At 38.5% G+C, this 19,519-nt stretch overlaps 1 protein-coding gene across 4 annotated transcripts in view; it reads right to left on the bottom strand.

Moving 5' to 3' along the window:
- The window catches only part of LOC149069414 (WD and tetratricopeptide repeats protein 1-like), a 530,664-nt gene that overhangs the window by 261,664 nt on the left and 249,481 nt on the right, over nucleotides 1–19,519 (bottom strand). For all 4 annotated transcript variants that reach the window (XR_016195038.1, XM_089249200.1, XM_089249199.1 and 1 more), the window contains one exon: nucleotides 10,126–10,359. Coding sequence is in view for 3 of the 4 variants with exons in the window: in XM_089249200.1 (XP_089105326.1) it covers nucleotides 10,126–10,359 (234 nt within the window). In the remaining variant the exon portion in view is untranslated. The remainder of the gene's footprint in view (nucleotides 1–10,125; nucleotides 10,360–19,519) is intronic.

Genomic DNA, 19,519 nt, shown 5'->3' on the forward strand with positions numbered 1-19,519 from the left:
GTTTGAACCGTAACACAATGTGTGCCGATTCCCTATAATCCAATTGTTTGAACCATAACACAATGTGTGCCGATTCCCTATAATCCAATTGTTTGAACCATAACACAATGTGTGCCGATTCCCTAATCCTATAATCCAATTGTTTGAACCGTAGATGGGGTTGTTTGGCCCAAAACGGTGGGGCTTTGACAACGACCCAGAACATTGCAGGTGGTTGCTCTGATGGATTGGACATCGTTGGTTACTCTGATGGATTGGAGATTGGAACATTGTTAGATACCGGGTCACCAACTGTTTCTTCACACAATAACAAAATAGAAACAAGTAATTTATTTACATGAAGGTGGTACAACCTTGTCGAGAGCGGGAAGCAAGAACAATGAATTCTTTTCTTCCTCCGGAAGCGTACGCTTTCTCTTAACGATCGCAAAAATATCACAAAAAATTCAATCCGAGTATATCTGTTTTCACTCCCTATTTCTAACTGATTTGTGAGTGCTCCATGTATTTTATTTACCAGCATCTTTAACAGATTTTCAGTCTCTCGTTTTACTTCCAAGTTTTCTATTATTCATTTTGTACTATTCATTCTCATGATATGCCATTTCTTTTTACATCATTCACCAGCATGTTTAGTGTTCAATGGAAAATGGTTTCCAGATGAGCATTAATTAAAATTACTTCGTCTAGACCATGGTCGTGGTTGGTTTCAAAGGAATGAGAAGATAGTTCATGTAAGTGTTGCGCTTGTTATGTGTTCAAGTGTTGCCATTTATCTTCCAAATAAAAAATGAGAATGAAAATTTTTTCTGCAAATTTCAAACTATGACTGTATTGAATGGAATAATTTAGAGAAACCACTGTAATTTCTGATTCATTTCATCTAGCTGGAACACAACTCAGATAGTATACAATAAATATGTGTAAGTTTATGAAATAGGTGAATATAAAGCCCAAGATAAGAGCTCCCCATATTTACTCATGGCATATACAAAAATCTTCAAGTTTCCCTCAGATAATTTTACTCATGCGGCTTATATGCCAGAGAGGGAAAAAAATGATATCTTGCACAGGTGAGAATTTTGTCTCAAGCCTTCCCTGCTCCTTCACATGATTGCACATGAGCTATTATATCTTTTTTTATTAAAGGAACATGTGAAAAATTGTGATCCAGGTGTCCATAGAAAATAAAGACCTAGGAAAACCCTATTCCCAGATGTGGAAGCCCCTAGCTGTCAGTATAACTGCTCTATCTCAAAGTACTGTAGTCTGCACGGGATGACCCTTTAAAAAAAGGACAGGTTCAGGGTAATTTATTTCATAGGTTTGTTAGATCATCTCATATTTTATGATACAGACCAATGTTTCTCATAGTATTCAGATCTAGGAAGGGGCGATTGCCATCCTCTGGAATTGTGTGTTTTGGAATCGCCTATAAACTGTAGATCCCAATACAATAAGCTTTGGTATGCAGAATATAATACTGTTGTGACAAAAAATGGTCACAGTAGCTGTGAGGAATGCTAGTCTGTTACCATATTATTTTCATTATCAAAGTGTCTACATACACAAAGAAAAGTTTTGTGAATTATTGTTGACCTCTGCTAGTCTATAATAAGCTGCTTGCCTAAATGATCTTTGCTGGAATCTTACATCAAATACCTTTCAAACCAACCACAACCATGGTCCAGACAAAGTAATTTAACTAATGTTAATAATTTAAGTAATTAATTAATCAGTTAAAAATAGGGAGTGGAAACAGATGTACTTGAATTGAATTTTTTGTGAAAATAAATCAAAGGCATCAACTTTGTTTTTTGTTTTTTTTTGAAAAATAACTACTACTACTAAGCCACACATGCACCTCGTCTATATTCCTCTGCGGAACCTCTAACGATTTGGTACATGTTAGAATGTGCGTGTACGTGTAGCGAAACCTGACGTGAAGTTTTTTGTTTCTCTGTAATGCTTGTTATGTGTAGTGCTGCCATCTGCCACCAGTTTTTCTAACTATGAGTGAAGTGTAATGATTGAATTATTTATCGTTGTAGGCCTGTTGCTCTCTGTGGCGAGACCTTTTAATGGGGAGATCGGCTCGCATAAGTGCCTCGAAGTTGGGGACCACATGAAATCAACTTCAGCCGACCACCACTGTGGCGACGGTGGGGATCGAACCCAGATCCCTGCGATGCAAGTCCATCACTATGACCACTCGACCACCACAGCGGCTGAAAAAATAGCTGCAAACTGCAATTGAAGGGTTTTGTTTTTTTGTTGTTGTTCTGTAGTTTGACCCCATTTTAAATGTTGTAGAAAGCCTACGCGCCAAATCCTGAAGAGGGGGTCTCAAGCTAATTCCATTTACGGCCCTAAGAAATAAAATTGCGGAGAGGACAAATGACATCATCGAAAAGTCAGCTTCTATTGATGCAACTTTAGTTTCTTGAGAAAACATTTTGTATTTGGTGCAAGATGGCGAAGAATTAAAGAATTTTGAAAAAGCACTTTTGTAGCAGAATGTAGCAAACAAGGGGAAATTGACAAAAATATACCAGAAGTCAGAAATTGTAGCAATTGTAGCAGATTTCAGACCCCTGTAGTGTTCCAGATGAATGCAGCCGATACTAGAAAAACAAAAGAAAATTAGAAGTTTTTGCTTCTTCGGATGCTTCACATATGTCTCACTTAGGCACTGGACTACACTGTATAGCTGACCAATGACTGTTCTAAGAGGTCATCAGTTGAGGTCATATGACTCACCCAAGGCAGAGTACGAGAAGAATCTGGGGAGGCCCCATGTTGTTGTTTTTTTTTTCACACCATAAATACACTGCAAACAACCATAGCTATTTTTATTTTACATACATATTTTTTGATATTCGATTAAATTGATCAAAATCGCTGTCAGAGGTATATGGCAGATGCACCACACAGACCAGGTGCTTGTAGGAGTCCTGCATATGCAGAATATAAAAAGGGTAAATTTTTTTACAACAATAGAACAAGGTAGTTATGTTTCAACTATAGAAACTATAGTGATTATTCCAAATAATACATCAAATAAGCGAGAATTATTCTCAACTCAAAGAAGCCCCACAGATCATTTTCTCTCCAGGCTCCGCATCTGGTAATGATGTCCATTGACTTGAGGGATCTCAAATACTTTATTTCGGGCTTGAAATTAATTTAACTCAAATAATAATGCAGTTATTATGAACTAATTGAAACAGTAAGTAGACAGATTAAATGTAACTATAGTCCGTTTCAGGTTAACTTTGCAGTGAAGGGGAAGCTACGAGGGAACCGCATCACTCGTTGCTATGGGAACGAAAGACTCTTAACCAATGTATCGATGCGCGGCCTCGGTAAGGTATGGCCGATTCTCGCCAATCTCACTGAGAAAAATATTTTTTACGTGTAACGTAATTGCACAGTTAAATTAGTAATAATTATAGAATTAAAAGAAAACCATTGCCGATACTTTCAGAAATTAAAGTGAGGTTTTTGAAATCATTTGTTTTGTTTTTTGATTAGAAAGTGTTTTAAAATTTAGAAAAAATAATTATCTTCTATCAGCGTGTCACTTACTCTTCATTGATGTGCCGTAAGTAACATTAAAAATTTCAAAAAAGTCATATATTTTTCTGCAATATTTCCCTTCCCTCAGCTGAAATTTATTTACAAAAAAAAATCCAAACAATATTATGAAAGCAACGTATAATTTTAAAATACTGTATATTAACCATGGCTCTCAAAAACTTGGGGATTTTTAATTTTTTCTTCAATTTATATGGAAAAAATTAATGTTAAATAAATTAAGAAGAAGCAGGTTAACTCTGTTTTCACTTGTAAATGCAGGAATAGCACCAAATAATAATAATGATACGGAAAAGTTTAGAATTTTTCTACTCACTTTTCTTGCCGAAATTTCCGTCACTCGACCTCCCCCTTCCCCGAATGGTATACGTCGATGCCACTTGTTTTTCCGACACCTTTAGTCTTTTGTTACGGTTGATGTGCTGCTCATGGTTATTACGGATTATTCTTGTGGAGTTTTGTTTAAAACGAATATTCAAAAACCAAAAATATAGTATTCAGGAATGGAAGAGCAGAGAACTTTAGCGTGGCTATCTCACAATTAAGACACAACTGTCACATAACAGATGAAAGCCCAAACCACTGTGGACCCCCCCCCACTCATTTATTGTATCTGAAGAGACGCTAAAGGCAAGGGGCATGAGGAGAAACAGGTGGGTGGAAGATGGCGTCCGTTCGTGTGAGTGGAAGTCGCGACTCTGTAAACACTCTCCGTGATCAGAAACTAAAACTATCCCATAAACATGGCAAAAAATAAATAATTAAAAAAAGGAGGACCTATAACCAAAACTTCTGCACCCATAGAGGGCCTCTCACAAGTCACAATAGTATCGGCACTCTCGTGGAAGAGAAACACTTCTTGTAATCTATGAGTGAATATCTGAACTCACTGAAGCCTATTTTTAGGAGAAAATAAAACTGATTGAATATTCGTTTTTATGTAAGCCTACAACTGCATGTAAAACTGAATGAAAAATTGTATCGTTATGGAAAATTCAACCAAATAACGAAAAAAAAAATGTATATATACAGTATATAATTGTGTAACGAAAAAAAACACGACAGTGATATTGGCGGGGAAAATTTCTAGGATATCGCGCCAGAGTGTCGTTGCCGTTGCTATGGATTTTTAATAATGGTAACCAATATTTTTTATAATTTAAAAATTTTAAACAAGTAAACATCGGTTCAAAACCATTTTTTTTCAGTATTTTTTTCAAAATCATAGAAAAAATTGAAATATTCTGTATAAAGGTCCATCTTAAACCTCCGATATATGAGAACTATATTTTGCGGCGAAGGAATACACTCTCTACCTTTCTCTTCACTGCAAAGTTAACCTGAAACAGACTATAATTTTTTAGCTACTTTTTGGACTCTTAATACCTTAGTTTTGTTATATTTTCCTTTCCTACATAAATTATAAATGTTTTTTTTAGTGCCTATTTCGACCATTTTTAGTGCCTAAACTTCCAGGCTCTATTAGTTATGATCCCAACTATCAACATGTTCCTGAAATAATGAAAAAATTAATGTAATAAAATGAGTTCTTTCTGAACAATCTGTGCCCTCTGCTGCCCACATCTCTTCCTTGGGATCGCCAATTGAGCTTCATAGTGTCGGATTCTTATCCCCCTTTTTTGAACAGCAGACTAAATAGCAATCGTAAGACAGAGACTTGCTTGAGGTTATATTTTTCCAATTCTACAGATTCGTTACCACAAATGGAACCTCATTTACACGACGTTCAAGAGGTCACATCAAAACGTTGTATAGGGGGGGGGGGGGAAATAGTACAATTGAAACTTCTTTGAAAATCACCCCCCCCCCCCCTCCCACACCCCATAGACCTCAAGTAAAATATCACAAAAATTCAATGTTTTCAATTGCATTTGGTTTGTTATATAATAATCATTTTTGAGAAAAAATTACCCACAACATACTAAATTTTTCAAAATCATATTATAAATTACTTAAATAACTGTAATTCACATTCCATCGCCGCTGCTTAAATCTCGAGTATTCTTATATTGTTCTCCTGAAGAATTGAAAGAAAAAACATAATTTTTCACTTTTTCAAAAAGTTTTTTGTTGTTGTTTTCTATATCTAAGCAAAGCAGATAATGCACGGAATCCAACTCTTTCAAAGTTGTCTAAAAGAAAAGAACCGAAATACTGAATATCAACGTTTCTCAAACCATGCGTCGTGGTTCTCGAAGGCAACACCAATCTTTGTCAAGGACATAGCAGCAAGCTGCCAATGGCAAACTTTGAAGGGTTTCTTTTTTAAAAAAACTATTCTGGGCAGGGCCACAACAACGGAGGATCCTGGGTGTTCTGGTGACCCAGGCCCCAAACGAAAGAGGGCCCAAATTTCACGCTTTAAGCTCTCCCTCAACATTAAAAGAGGGTGCCTAAATTCATGCTTGCCTCGACTGACCAAGCATCTGGTTACAACCCTGATACCGTATCTCTGTCAACAATCATTCAATTAGTCAATCATCAAAGTTTAGGGCTTTTAGGTGGCAATATGCAATGAAAAACTATTATATAGCAACACATTTTCGTAATTCCTAATAATTACATCGATTCAATGTATAGAAATGATCATTTTCCATGACAAACATTTCGAGTTTGTGTTGAAGGGAAAACGTTGGGTAATCACCCCTCATAATGCCCTGTTGTCACTTTTTTGTTCCCGACCTCATCTGAAAGGGACTCTGATCATTTGAACCACACGAAAGGGAAGATTTTTATTGATCCTTCTTGGAAGAAGGTTTTTTTCAATTAGAACTCAAGAAGGTATTGATCTGACATTGAACTGCATTTTTTTTCTCCCAATTATTTTTCCGTTTTTTTCCTTTTTTGATTGTTTATTGTTTTAATTTTTTGCATAAATACAAGATGAAACAAAAAAATCAGCCAAGGGGTCTAGAGACCCATAGTGGATGATACATTGCAAATTTATAATGAATAATAAGGAACACAGTTACTTATTAGTAAACAACATCAACAAACTAAAACGGGAAAACGAAATATTCGAAAAACACATACACACGCACACACAAAATGGGGAGGGGGTTTAAAAAAAAAATAATAAAAATAAATAAATAAAATAAATCAAAATGTTGAAGATAAATCTTTTATGTTGAAAGAAAAACGTAAGCTAAAATCACGAGTGACCATCATTGTATGTAGGTGAGTTCAAAGAAAATTACAAGATTCCACCCCCAGTAACAAAAATCACTCTTAATGTCCAATCAGTGTTGGTCATGTAACATCAAATGACAAGCAAACATTTAACATACTGCAGGAAAAAAAACCACCTACATGGTCAATTACTAAAAAAAAACTGATTGTCCTTTCACTTTCACATTTTATGTTTTTGCTCGAGTTGGAATTTTTCGCTCCTCTGAGACCACAATATCAGAGTTTGTGCTCTCTTTCATCAGAAGAGAAGTGATCTAGTGATTTGGCTGTAGGTTTTTTGCCGCATTCTTATTTGTTTGAAGCCTCAACTTGTCTTGTTTTACTCTGCAGAACGGTAAGAATAAATTGTTTTTGTTCATATTCACTATAGCTGGTGCTGGTTTGGCACACTGGACTGGAGGGGGGGGGGGGGGGGGAGAGAATTCATTCCCTCTCTTCATTTGATCATTCGTTCTACATTTCACATTTTGGATGAGAATGGTGTATGTCAAAATTCCCACTCAACCCAGCTGACCAAGTGCAGTGAATAGTAATTTTTTCCTCTTGTTCTGTATTTTGTTATTAATATTCTTTATTTATTGTTAATGACAATTTTATCCAGGGTCGTAACTACAATTCTTGTGAGGAGGGGCAAACATGATTTTACCACTCCCTCCACTTCAAATTCTGATGATTTCATAACAGTATTTTTGTCCTTCCTTGATGTTTGAAGCCCCCAAAAAGTTGACGACCAGGCCAATTGCTCCCCCCCCCCCAGTTCTGGCCTTGATTTCATCTTTTTCTTTACTATTTTCTTGTTTTTTTGACAGCGTCTCGCATTTCATGAATTTCAATGTGAATACTTGAACGAGAAATCAGAAATACTGTGTATCAGTTATCAAGATTAAATAACTGTTTGTATTTGTGGAATACGCTTACATAGCAGTTAAATATCATAGCTGCCAACTTTTGAAAATGAAAATTCGGGAGATTTTCGCGCACACCCGTATTTTATGCTAAAACCACTCCCTAATAAATACAATAGGGATTTTTCCACATAAAATAGGGATTTTCCAAACATAAAAGTTGAAGCATAGGGAATAAAATCCCTACTCAAAAACCGAAGTCCAATTAAAATAGGGATTTTACACACAGGGAAGTTAAACCCTTGGGAATAAAAATCCTACGCAAAAAGCAAGTGAAATTGGAGGCCAAAACTTCAATTATGTAAAAATAAATATTGTGTTCAATCAGAAACGCTGTGAACAAACATTCTCCGCGAATGACCCCAAAATCATCGGAAGATGAAGGAAAACACAGTCAATTTTTGAAGAACACTGACTTTTTGTGACACTTGCTTGATGGTTTTTTTTCACTTCACGACTGATGATGGCAGTCTTTCCATGACCGATGTTTATGTCCGTAACACAACTTGTACAAAAAGGAAAAGTCGGCCCTCTTCTGGAACGTTTGATGAAAGGAAATTCATCGGAATAAGTATCTTTAAAATTGATTAAATATGTTTTTGCTTATCATTATTCATGCTTTGTTATATCGCACGTACGTAACTTCAACAAAAGACATTTTGACCACATGTGCATCACCATAATCTTCAATTATTATCCAGGACTATTGGCTGCTAAGCCATTTCCCTGCACGATAAGACAAACAACTTTCTTGTTACCATCAGAGGGTTTGTAAAACTTCCTTAAAAAGGGAATTTCCCCATTTACGACGTGTGACGTCATTTCGAAAGGGAAAAAAAAGAGGCTTCATGCCCCACAATAAATTCCTTAGGGATTGTTTTCATAAGTGGGGATTTTTTTAATGAAGTAGGGAATTTTTAGGGACAATTAGGGATTTTTGTGATTTTTGTAAAAATTCGGGAGATTTAAGAACTTTTCGGGAGATCGAGCGATGAAGATAAAATTCGGGAGACTCGGCAGCTATGAAATATGGTAGCCCAGGTGAGATGAGATACTCGCTAAGATACATCACAAGATGATCAGCGACGTCATGTGTGAATACCTTTTTTTGTCTTTGCCAATGCCTTTTTTGATAGAAGGAAATATTGCAAAAACGTAACATCATGATGATCAAATAATTGCTATTGAAGAAAGTCTGCACACCAAACGTTTGGCGTTCAAACCACTCTCTGCGAGAAACATAAAAAAGCTGTTCGGAATCGGCTGTGAACTGTATAAGTAACGGACTAATTAGTTAGAAAATGTTAGTCTCAGAAAATAAAAGTGGAAAAGAAAAAAAAATTAAATGAGCATGTTTTTTGTTATCCTGAAGCTATGTGTATAACTAGGATGATCATATGAAAAAAAAAAAAAAAAAACTGACATTTCCATTGATGCATAGCTTATGTTAAATAATGAATTCATGATTTAAAAAACTTAAAAGTGAGTTTTTCCTAGCAAGCTGGGCAAATGAACATTTTTATTAAAATGATGAAATAACCAAATATTATGAAAAAAAATTTAGCCCCATAAAATATGGATCATATGGTCACACTATGTATAACTCACAAATACATATATATTTTTTCACATTTTTATCTACTGCTGTGAGGCTTATTGTTTCGCAGAGTGAATGCGGACTTTTAGAACACCCTGTATACTGAAGAAATATTCAAAATTTCATAAGTGTTCTGCGGAATAGCCTCAACCATCAAGGGTTCCCCAGAATAGCCCTGCAACCGTCAAAGGTTCTGCGCAAGCTTTCATGTTGTTTATTCATTATGTTTGCATTATTCAAATATGCATTATTCAAATTAATGCTTAATTAAATTTGAGCAATTAGAAGAAAAAAATAGGTAATATGAATATGTGTGTTCTTAATGATTAACAAAAATTGTTTTAATTAACAAGCGGTTGGTTAATTTTAATAAAAAAAAATCCAACTTGATCCAACGAAATTATATTTTTTTATCAATGTACAATTTTTTCACAGTATAAACCATTCTGTAGAAAATCCTCCAAGATCATAATGGAAATAAAAATATCTCAAAATTCCTCTTGGAACACAATGCAATGAGATGCATATGCAGTTTCCACAGCAATAATATTTAAATCTCAAATCTAATTCACTTGAACTACAGTAAAAACTCTCTTTTGCGGTCACCAGTGGGACAAAGAAAAAATCTGTTCTAAAAGGGGGGGGGGAAGACCATTAATCAGAGGTTTGAAATGCGTAATTTTATTAAACGAGGAGAAATCATTATTTGGCTGCAAAAGAGTTGTGACCGTTAAGAGGGGTTTCACTGTACTTTCTACTGCCAACAGACACAAACATTTGCTGATGCCATACTGTTAATAATCACAAAAATCTTACCTACAGTCTCAATTTTTGCAGAAGTTCGCAATTCTTCTTCTTCATCTTTAAATACCGGAAAACTGTATGACTCAAAAGTTTTATGCTCACGAGGATGTAATATATCAAATAAATAAATTTGCTCTCCACCAAGATTAGCCAAAATCTCTGCTCCATCAGGACTGAAAACTAAGTATGTAGATGTCAAAGTTCGATATTTTTTTTTGTAATCATTTTGTTTCAAGGGAATGTGACCTGGAAAAATAAACTTAGTGTCAATTCTCTCAGAGCCTAATTACATCAAAAGCCAAAAAAATTTAAATTAAATTTATAGCAGTATGTTTGATCTACAATTCACGGTCAGACATAGGTAGGGGGCTCAGGGTGAAATAATATAATATCATATAATATCATATAATATAATATATAATATCATATAAATGTGAAAACCGTATAACTGAAACTTTTTAAAAAAATACCCCCCCTTTTTCTACAGACGTTTATCAAAAAAAAAAAATTTGAAAAATGTGTTGTTTTGATTCAAAATCTTATGCTTGAGAAGAAATATTATACTATCATAACATTACTGTTGCTAAAGTCTCAAGCAATTTTACGGTACTCATTCCAAGATTTAACAGAAAAAAAAAATGTTATTTAAACCTTATGTAAAACATCCTATACTTGTTTGTTTTGCTTTCTATATCTAAGCAGAAAGTAGATCATGTATTGAGTTCTGTGGTTGAAAGATTTTTCTCTTAAAGAAAAACTAATTAGTGTACATGTTTTCCATCAGCAGGGCCGGAACTAGAGGTGGGGGGGGGGCAGAGGAGGCAACTTGCCAGGGCAGCAAAATTTAGGGGTGGCAGTTTTAGGTGGGAACAGAGAACACGTTACAAAATTATCGAATGTGGGGGGCGGCAAAATCATGTTTGCCCCGGTCGGCAAAAATCCTAGTTACGGCCTTGGCTATCAGCATACCATAACCCATTCAATAATTATTTCAGTACCTGTCAAAAGCCATTGAACCAGTCAATCATCTTAAATTTTATGGCTCTTTCAGTAAAAAATATGCATGAGAAACTACAGTCGATTCCGCTTACAACGTTTCTTCATCATGTGTTTTTGAAAACTGGGAAACACTATTTCAGTGACGCGTTTTAACCATTGAAAAATAGTGTGATTTGATTGATAGAAATGGTGTTTTCCAAAGACTTAGGAGTTTGAATCGAAGTGAAAACGTCGATTAATTGAAGTGTACACAGGCAGGGCCCTGGGTAAAGCAGGAATTAGGCGGCTCTTGCGACAAGAGTCAAATATGTTAATTGGTCAGTGAATGTATGTTGTTTGAATTTCGGGGGCTCAAAGTTATGAAGGCTTTATTTGCCCATGCAGAAATTAGGCCCTGTATACTGGGATAATGTATAGGAATGTATAGCAACTGAACCCAAACGTTGTACAAATAAATAAGGTCAGAAACATAATAGGGAGACGTATAGAAAGGGTTCCATTCAGAGGCGTAGCCAGAAATTTATTTCGGGGGGGGGGGGGGGGGAGAAACCACTTTCATTTTGGGGGGGGGGACCAAAGTGACAGAACAATGGATTTGGCCATCTTTTTCCCTTTTTTCGGTCATTTTCTCACATTTCGGGGGGGGGGGGGACTTGGGGGTCTGGTCCCCCCGCTATGCCCTTGGTTCCATTACATTTTCCTAAATGCAGTAAAATATCCACAGATGATCACCTGTACTCAAACACAAATATGCACCAGTAATCGCCTCTATTTGGTGTAAAATTTCTATGGCGGAGTCCCGTAGGCTATTTTTTTATTTATTTATCAAATTTACTGACTTATTTTATTTTCTTCGAGTGGCTGTGGAGCCCCCAGGAAGTGTACATGAAGCACCGGTTGAAAACCACTGCTTCAGTGAAAAGTTTCCCAAACTTTTTGTTCCATATATAGCAATTTTTTAAAAAAAAATTTCTTTCATATCTCTCCCAACTCACCCATAGGATCCTATAATAAACCCATAGCTAATACGGACTACAATGGGCCATACCCGAAGCCTGGGTGATTTATTTGCTTGTCATTTCTTTTTCTTTTTCAAGTAAAAGTAAAATATTTTAGGAGAAACATCCGCCAATTTTTGACATTATTCATGTGTGCACGTGTAGTGTGCTTCTTTTTCGAGCAACTTTTCATTTCCATTAGTGAGCAGCCACAGTACTAGTAACTATAAATTCCTAAATAAAATACATGTCAAAGTCATTTGCATGAGAATATGTTTTGCAAATGAATATGCACAGAGACAAATAGAAAAGATGGTTATTTGTACTTTTTAACATACATTTTCTCAGTTTTGATTAATATTTCTCCATTTTTAAGTGGAACATTGGGGCTCTAATTATAACAATCATTTCATGTATTGCTACCAAAGTGAATGGGACAGGGACGTAGCCAGAAATTTCATTCCGGGGGATCACTTTCATTTCGGGGGGGGGGGGGGAACCAAAGTGATAGAACAATAGATTTAGCCATCTTTTTCCCTTTTTTCAGTCCTTTTCTCACATTTCAGGGGGACCAGACCCCCCAAGTCTTCCCCCTCGCTACGCCCTTGGAATGGGACTGCCCCTGAGCAGGAGCGTACCAAAGAAGACTGATCTATGGCGGGGGGCGGCAGCACAGAATTTCGTCCAGAGAATTTTTGAGTTGGTGAAAATATTTCATTTTCAATAGAGTTAATTTTAATGGACGATAACGCGAGGCCACATAGAGCTCTTCTGCTCGCAGATTTTCTAGAGAGTGAGGATATTCGCCGGATGGATTGGCCAGCCAGATCTCCAGACCTTAACCCTATAGAGAATGTCTGGGACGCTCTGGGGAGGGCAATTGCAACTCGCAACTCCTCTCCGGGAACCATCCAGGGAATGCAAACAGCATTGCTGAACGAGTGGGAACAATTGCCACAGGAAATGATAAACTGCCTTATTTCAAGTATGAAATCACGCTGCGAGACCTGCATATCTGTAAGAGGGGACCATACCCCTTATTAACCCATTTTTTTGTTTATTCTGCAAACGCTGTTTCATACCTTCCGACTCCAACGAGTGTTACGCACGATCATGCGTGTGTATTACATACAATCATTGACTGGTTATTTGTTTTGTATTGTATCAATGTATGTACACATCAAATTTCATTAAAATTGGTACAGTAGTTCTAGAGATAATCGACCAAGTCTGCAAATTCTTTTAATTTCTTACACCAGTGTATTACAGGTTTCTGGTGTTTTAGATGATAACTTCATGGTGATAATTAAAGCATTGTGTATCTTTTCTTTTTTTATTTGAAGTCATTTATGTGTTTTTTTCTTCACAAATTCTCCCTCACACCGTCAGAAGTCGTGAAAAATGAAAAAACAAAAGTCAAACCATTTCTCCTTCGTCTTTGAATCTCAATATACACCATCTCATTTTACTAGGATGTTTTTTTTAAATACATGTTTCTGTGTCTGTGGTGTATTTGTTTATTTATACTTATGTTGAGCTTTGAATTTTAATTTTGGTAATAGCGCTGGAATAAATGATTCTGTAGTATGATTTTTTTATGGTATAAACTTCAGATATCAAAGCTATGTCATTATTGTATTTATTATTATTTTTTGTTTTACTTTACAAGTTTTATTTTCTCAGCGACTTTTTTTGTATTTTTTAACTACATTGATGAGACTATTGATTGATGTTTTTTATCCCTTTTACATGGCATAATAGCAATAATCTTCCTTATGATTTTCAGCAGTAAATGAGCATAAAGTAATGAAAAAGTAATGGGTATAGAGCATGAGCGGAGATATGGGGGGGGGGGGGATACTGCCTCCCCCCAGCATTAAAGGTGGAGTCGACTAATCTAATTTATATATTTATATAGAAATTGACATCATCATCGTGCCCCCAGACTTCCAAGTCTATCTCTGCCTATGGTACAGAGCAGCTTTTTCAAAGTGTGTGTCACTGTTTCTAGATTCTGAATCGATCTATGTAAGTGTGGAAATATGTGTAATCTTGGGATGACGGAAGTGGACCAATGATATCGATGTGAACGTGCTTGAAACGAGCGTCTAGCGTTTCTATTTTTCCCGGAGCGGAAACAGTATGTTTGTGCACCTTTGACTTTTGGCAAGGCACACAACATTGAGTCCAAGTGGTGCAGTCTTTCCGAATTAAAGGCCATACAAAGGGATCGCAGACAAGACGCGCTGTGGCTTTGATGCCTGGGTGACATAGATTGTGAAGAACATCGAAAACATGTCTTCGAAGAATATTCTGTATATATGGACGTACTCAATTGCAGGATGTGTCACACCAGAGTGGTTTGTCTATTCCAACTAAATTGCAGATGTTGAGTTTTCATGAGGAGCAATGCTTGAGAGAGTCAAGTTCGCTGTCGGTCGATTGAGTTTCTGCAATCTTGGAATAGTCTATTGATGGAGGGCATGCAATGGCTTGTAATCTAGAAAGAGCATCAGAGACTTGGTTCTGTATGCCTGATACGTGCCGTATGTCTGTGGTATGCTGTCCGATGAAGTCAAGATGTCGTGTTTGTCTGAAAGATGTCTTGTGAGGCTTTTGGCGAAACGCAAACATCAAGGGCTTATGGTCGGTGTAGAGGATGAAATGTTTTCCTTCAATCATGTGTTGAAATTGCTTCACTGCCGCATATGCTGCTAATAGCTCTCTGTCGTAAGTGCTATAATTCATCTCAGCTTTGATATGCTTCCTGGAGTAGAAAGCGAGAGGTTGCCAATGCGAGTTGACAAGCTGTTGTAGGCAGGCACCGATTGCTCTGTTGGATGCGTCTACCATGATAGAGAGTTCGGCTGATGGATGTGGAAAAGCAAGAAGTGTTACAGAAATAAGTTTTTGCTTGCAATCTACGTAAGTTTGATTTGATGTTTCTGTCCACTTGATCTTCGTGTTGCTTTTGACTTTTTTTTGAAGATATGAACATAGTGGAGCTTGTGTTTCTGCTAACCCAGGAAGGAATCTTCGATAAAAATTCAACATTCCCAGAAAACGTCGAAGTTCTTGGATGGTTGCCGGTCTTGGGAAATCTTCTATCGCTTTCACTTTATCATGAAGAGGAGGAATTCCTTTTGATGATATCCTGTGTCCGAGAAATGTGACTTCATCTTGGAAGAATTTGCATTTCAGAGAGTTTATCATTACACCATGCTCGGCCAGTCATTTGAGAACTATGTCCAGGTGCTGTTTATGCTGTTCAAAGTTCGCTGATGCGATGAAGATGTCATCTATACATCCCGCTGAAAAATTGAGACCAGCCAACACTTAGTTGATGTACCTCTGAAATGTCTAGGTGGCATTGCAAAGTCTGTAGGGCATGAAAGGAAATTCATAAAGCCCAAAAGGCATGATGATGGCAGTTTTGGGCCCGTCAGCTTCTGCCACTGGAATTTGTTGATACGCCGAGACGAGGTCGATAGTAGAGTAGATTGCAGTCCCATGAAGCATGTGGGTTAGGTCATGGATATGGAGAATGGGATATCTGTCTGGTGTGATGATCTTATCTAGCTGACGATAGTGACTGCAGATACGCCACACACTGTTAGGTTTCTTGACCCTATGAATTGGACTGGCCCATGCATTATTTGATGGCCGACATAATCCTTGTTTTCGCATGTCCAGAAATTGCTTTTTGGTGCAAGATAATTTTTCTGGAGAGAGACGGTGAGCTTTAGCAAAAATTAGCCTACCTGTTGTCTCTATGCTCACAGCATGGTTTGGAGTACAGCGAAGATTTGTTGAGCAGGCTTTGATAAGTTGCGTCACCATTGAAAAGTTTGAGTGCACTTCTGACTTCTTGACAGTATGCAATGAGTTTCGTCCTCATGCTGAGGAGACATCGTCGTCATAAGTCCGGAAGCAAATTGAAGTTGTACAAGAAATTACCTCTGAGAATCGGTTTCGGTACCGCGGCCAAGAGGAAAGTCCACTGGAAGACTCTGCTGAGTTGAAAATCTTAAGTGACTGTAAGTCATATTGACGACTCCAAGAGAATCAGAAGTATTACATTAAAGCGTATTTAATAATTTACAACGTAAGGATCGTTTCGCAACCCGAGATAACAACGTGTCTCCGTCTCTGGCGTGTGTAGACAACTGATTAAAAAAAACATGCCATCGTGGAGTTGTACACTTCGTACAAGAAGGAAAAATTTGTACTGAGTATGGAAGTACACTATGGTATGGCGACGCCATCTGGCGAGTGAAATATGAACTGAGGGCGCCGGCACACCACAGGTACTCCCCCCCCCCCCAATGTATACTGGAGGTACAGAGAAATTAGGATGATTACAATGTTTAGACACAATCACGATATTTAAAATTAAATCTAACAGTTCGTCCTGAACGAGTCGTGACACCAGATTTTTTTTCATCGCAGTCCTTTTTGTTCTTCACAGTCATGTTCGGAAGATTTGATGCCGTTAGAGTTAATGGTTGGTTTTGGTCGGAGTTGGTTTCTGCAATGTCCAAGAAACATGGTTTAACTCTGTCCAGACTGACAGTTGATCTCTTGCCATTTACATCCAGGGTGATTAGTTTGTCAGTCCGAGACACAACTGGATACGGGCCATCATAAGGTGGAGTTAGTGGAGGTTTGACGCAGTCAACTCTGAGGAAGACATGAGTGCAGGTTGACAGTGCTGGATGTTTAACCGACTGTAACTGATAGCTTATGATCGGGAGAGTGATATGTTAGTGCAGCAGCATTGGCCAAATCTGATTTAGACTTCTCGAATGCTGCGACAGCAGAGTCTGTCCAAGGAATAGGTCGTTTGTCGTTCTTCTTGGAATCTTTGAGGAATTCATGTAGTGATGCTTGAGTGTGTGCAGCTTGTGAGAGGAAACGTCTGTAGAAGTTGAGCATTGCCAGGAAACGTCGGAGTTCGTTGATTGTCTTTGGTTTTGGGAACTCTCTAATAACCTGAACCTTCTCTGGAAGGGGTTTCACTCCGGTCAAAGTAATAAGGCATCCTAGGAACTTCACTTCACTTCTTCCGAGTACACATTTTGATGGGTTGAGTTGAAGACCATGGTGTTTCAATCGAGAGAAGACTTGGTGTAGATGTTGAACGTGTTCTTCTTCACTGGTTGATGCTATCAGGAGATCGTCAAAGTATGGGACGCAGAAGTCGAGTCCAAAAAGGATTTGGTGAATGAATCGTTGGAAGCTTTGGCCAGCATTGCGGAGGCCAAACGGCATGCAAGTGTATTCAAACAGCCCAAAAGGAGTAGTGACTGCTGTTTTTGGGACGTCTTCTGGATTCACTGGGATTTGATGATACGCGCGGGTGAGATCCAGAGTAGAGAAGATCGTCTTGCCATGAAGTGCAGTCTTGCAGATGTGGCACTGGATAACGGTCGGGCACAGTAATAGAATTCAAGCGACGGTAGTCTCCACATGGACGCCATTCGCCGTTAGCTTTGCGAACCATATGCAGAGGACTTGCCCAAGGCGATTTTGATGGTCGAATTATTCCAGCTGACATCAGAAATTCAAATTCTTTTCGAGCTATCTTCAACAACTCAGGTGACAGGCGCCTAGGTTTGCAAAAGACAGGTTGTCCTTTAGTTTCAATGTGGTGATATATTGTCGAAAGTTCTGCTTTGTTGGATAGTTGAGATGGATTGGTTATATCCGGATACTTCGCGAGAACTTCATGGAACCGAGAATCACCCAAAAGAAGACTGATGGTGGTTGACGACAATTGAGAGCTAGGTGATTTGCCAGAGGAAGAAAGGTTAGTGTTACCATCAATGAGACGAGAGTTCTTGGCATCAACTAATAGGTTGAAGTGTTGCAGGAAGTCGATCCCGACGATAGGTTGTTGTACGTCTGCCACGATGAATGTCCATGTAAAGGGACGGCGTAGTTTCAGGTCGAGGGTAAGTCTTTTAGTGCCAAAAGTTGGAATTTTCGTGCCGTTCGCGACAAATAGAAGCAAGTCCGCTGGCGTTTTGGCTTGAGGTACGAAGTTCTTCGGGAGCACAGAAATATCAGCACCCGTGTCTATAAGAAATTTTGTTTTTGAAGTCTGGTCGGCCAAAACAATTCTGTCGATATAGCGATCGCTGTTGTGGCCGTTTAGCGATTGCTGTTTCAGTTTTCCGGCTGGGCGCGGTACTCACATGGAAGGTTACATTTCCTGGCTCTTGAACCGAAGTTCGTATGGTAAAAACACATACCGTTCTCCGGCTCTTTGTACTGTCGATTTCTTGAGCTGCTCCTTCGGCGGAAGTGGGGGCTACGGTCGTAGCTGCGAGATGCATGAACGACAGCCGTTAGCTCGCTCACTTGCTTGGTTAGTTGTGCCACTTGCCTCGCCAGTTCCGATTGTTGAGGTGGCACCTGTATAGCAGTGACCTGCGCCGGAAGGGCCAGGTCACAAATTTTGTCGCGATGGCTGCCAGCTGGTTGAGGTCGCCTCCCAACGCAGCGAGGACGCTTTGGGTAGTGCTCGGCAGTCTGGCGAGCCACAGTGATTTGAGTAGAGGTTCTCCCACACTACCTCCTGCTAACGCACGCATACGTGTGAGAAGTTGTGATGGGCGTTCGTCACCGAGTTCCAGTCCTTGTAGCAGGGTGCGGATTCGCGAGGTTTCGCTTTGCGAGTGCAAGTCGATAAGTCGTTTTTTCAGAGCCTCGTACTTGTTCTCTGTTGGCGGGTTAAGGATGAGATCGCTGGCCGATGCGAGAACGTCCGACTCCACAACCGAAACAAAGTGATGGAATTTAGTAGTGTCCGTGGTAATGTTTGTGAGTGCGAATTGCGCCTCCACTTGGCTGAACCACAGAGTAGGATTCGCTTTCCAAAACGGAGGGGGTTTTACTGCTACGCGGGCGATTTGCGCCGCTGGTGCGGGAGAATTTTGGTCGTCAGTCTGAGGCATGGTCGAGAGGGAATATATATTATATGACGAAAATAATGCTGAATAAATACGGACGGCTTCGTTTCAAACATTCAACTAGAGTGTTATGACATGAAGAGGAAAATTAAAGCTTACGGTTTACGGATGCACCCGGATTGATATGAAGACAACGCTGTGGCACCGTAGCGGTCTGCCGGTCTGATGTCAAAACTTGTCGCGTGTAGGAACACGGAAAAGGTCACCAGTTGTAAGTCATATTGACGACTCCAAGAGAATCAGAAGTATTACATTAAAGCGTATTTAATAATTTACAACGTAAGGATCGTTTCGCGACCCGAGATAACAACGTGTCTCCGTCTCTGGCGTGTGTAGACAACTGATTAAAAAAAACATGCCATCGTGGAGTTGTACACTTCGTACAAAAAGAAAAATTTGTACTGAGTATGGAAGTACACTATGGTATGGCGACGC

The sequence above is a fragment of the Pholcus phalangioides genome, unplaced genomic scaffold (genome assembly GCF_987345545.1).
Source record: "Pholcus phalangioides strain wild (caught in Gottingen) unplaced genomic scaffold, Ppha-v1.0 ptg000022l_1, whole genome shotgun sequence".
NCBI lineage: Eukaryota > Metazoa > Arthropoda > Arachnida > Araneae > Pholcidae > Pholcus > Pholcus phalangioides.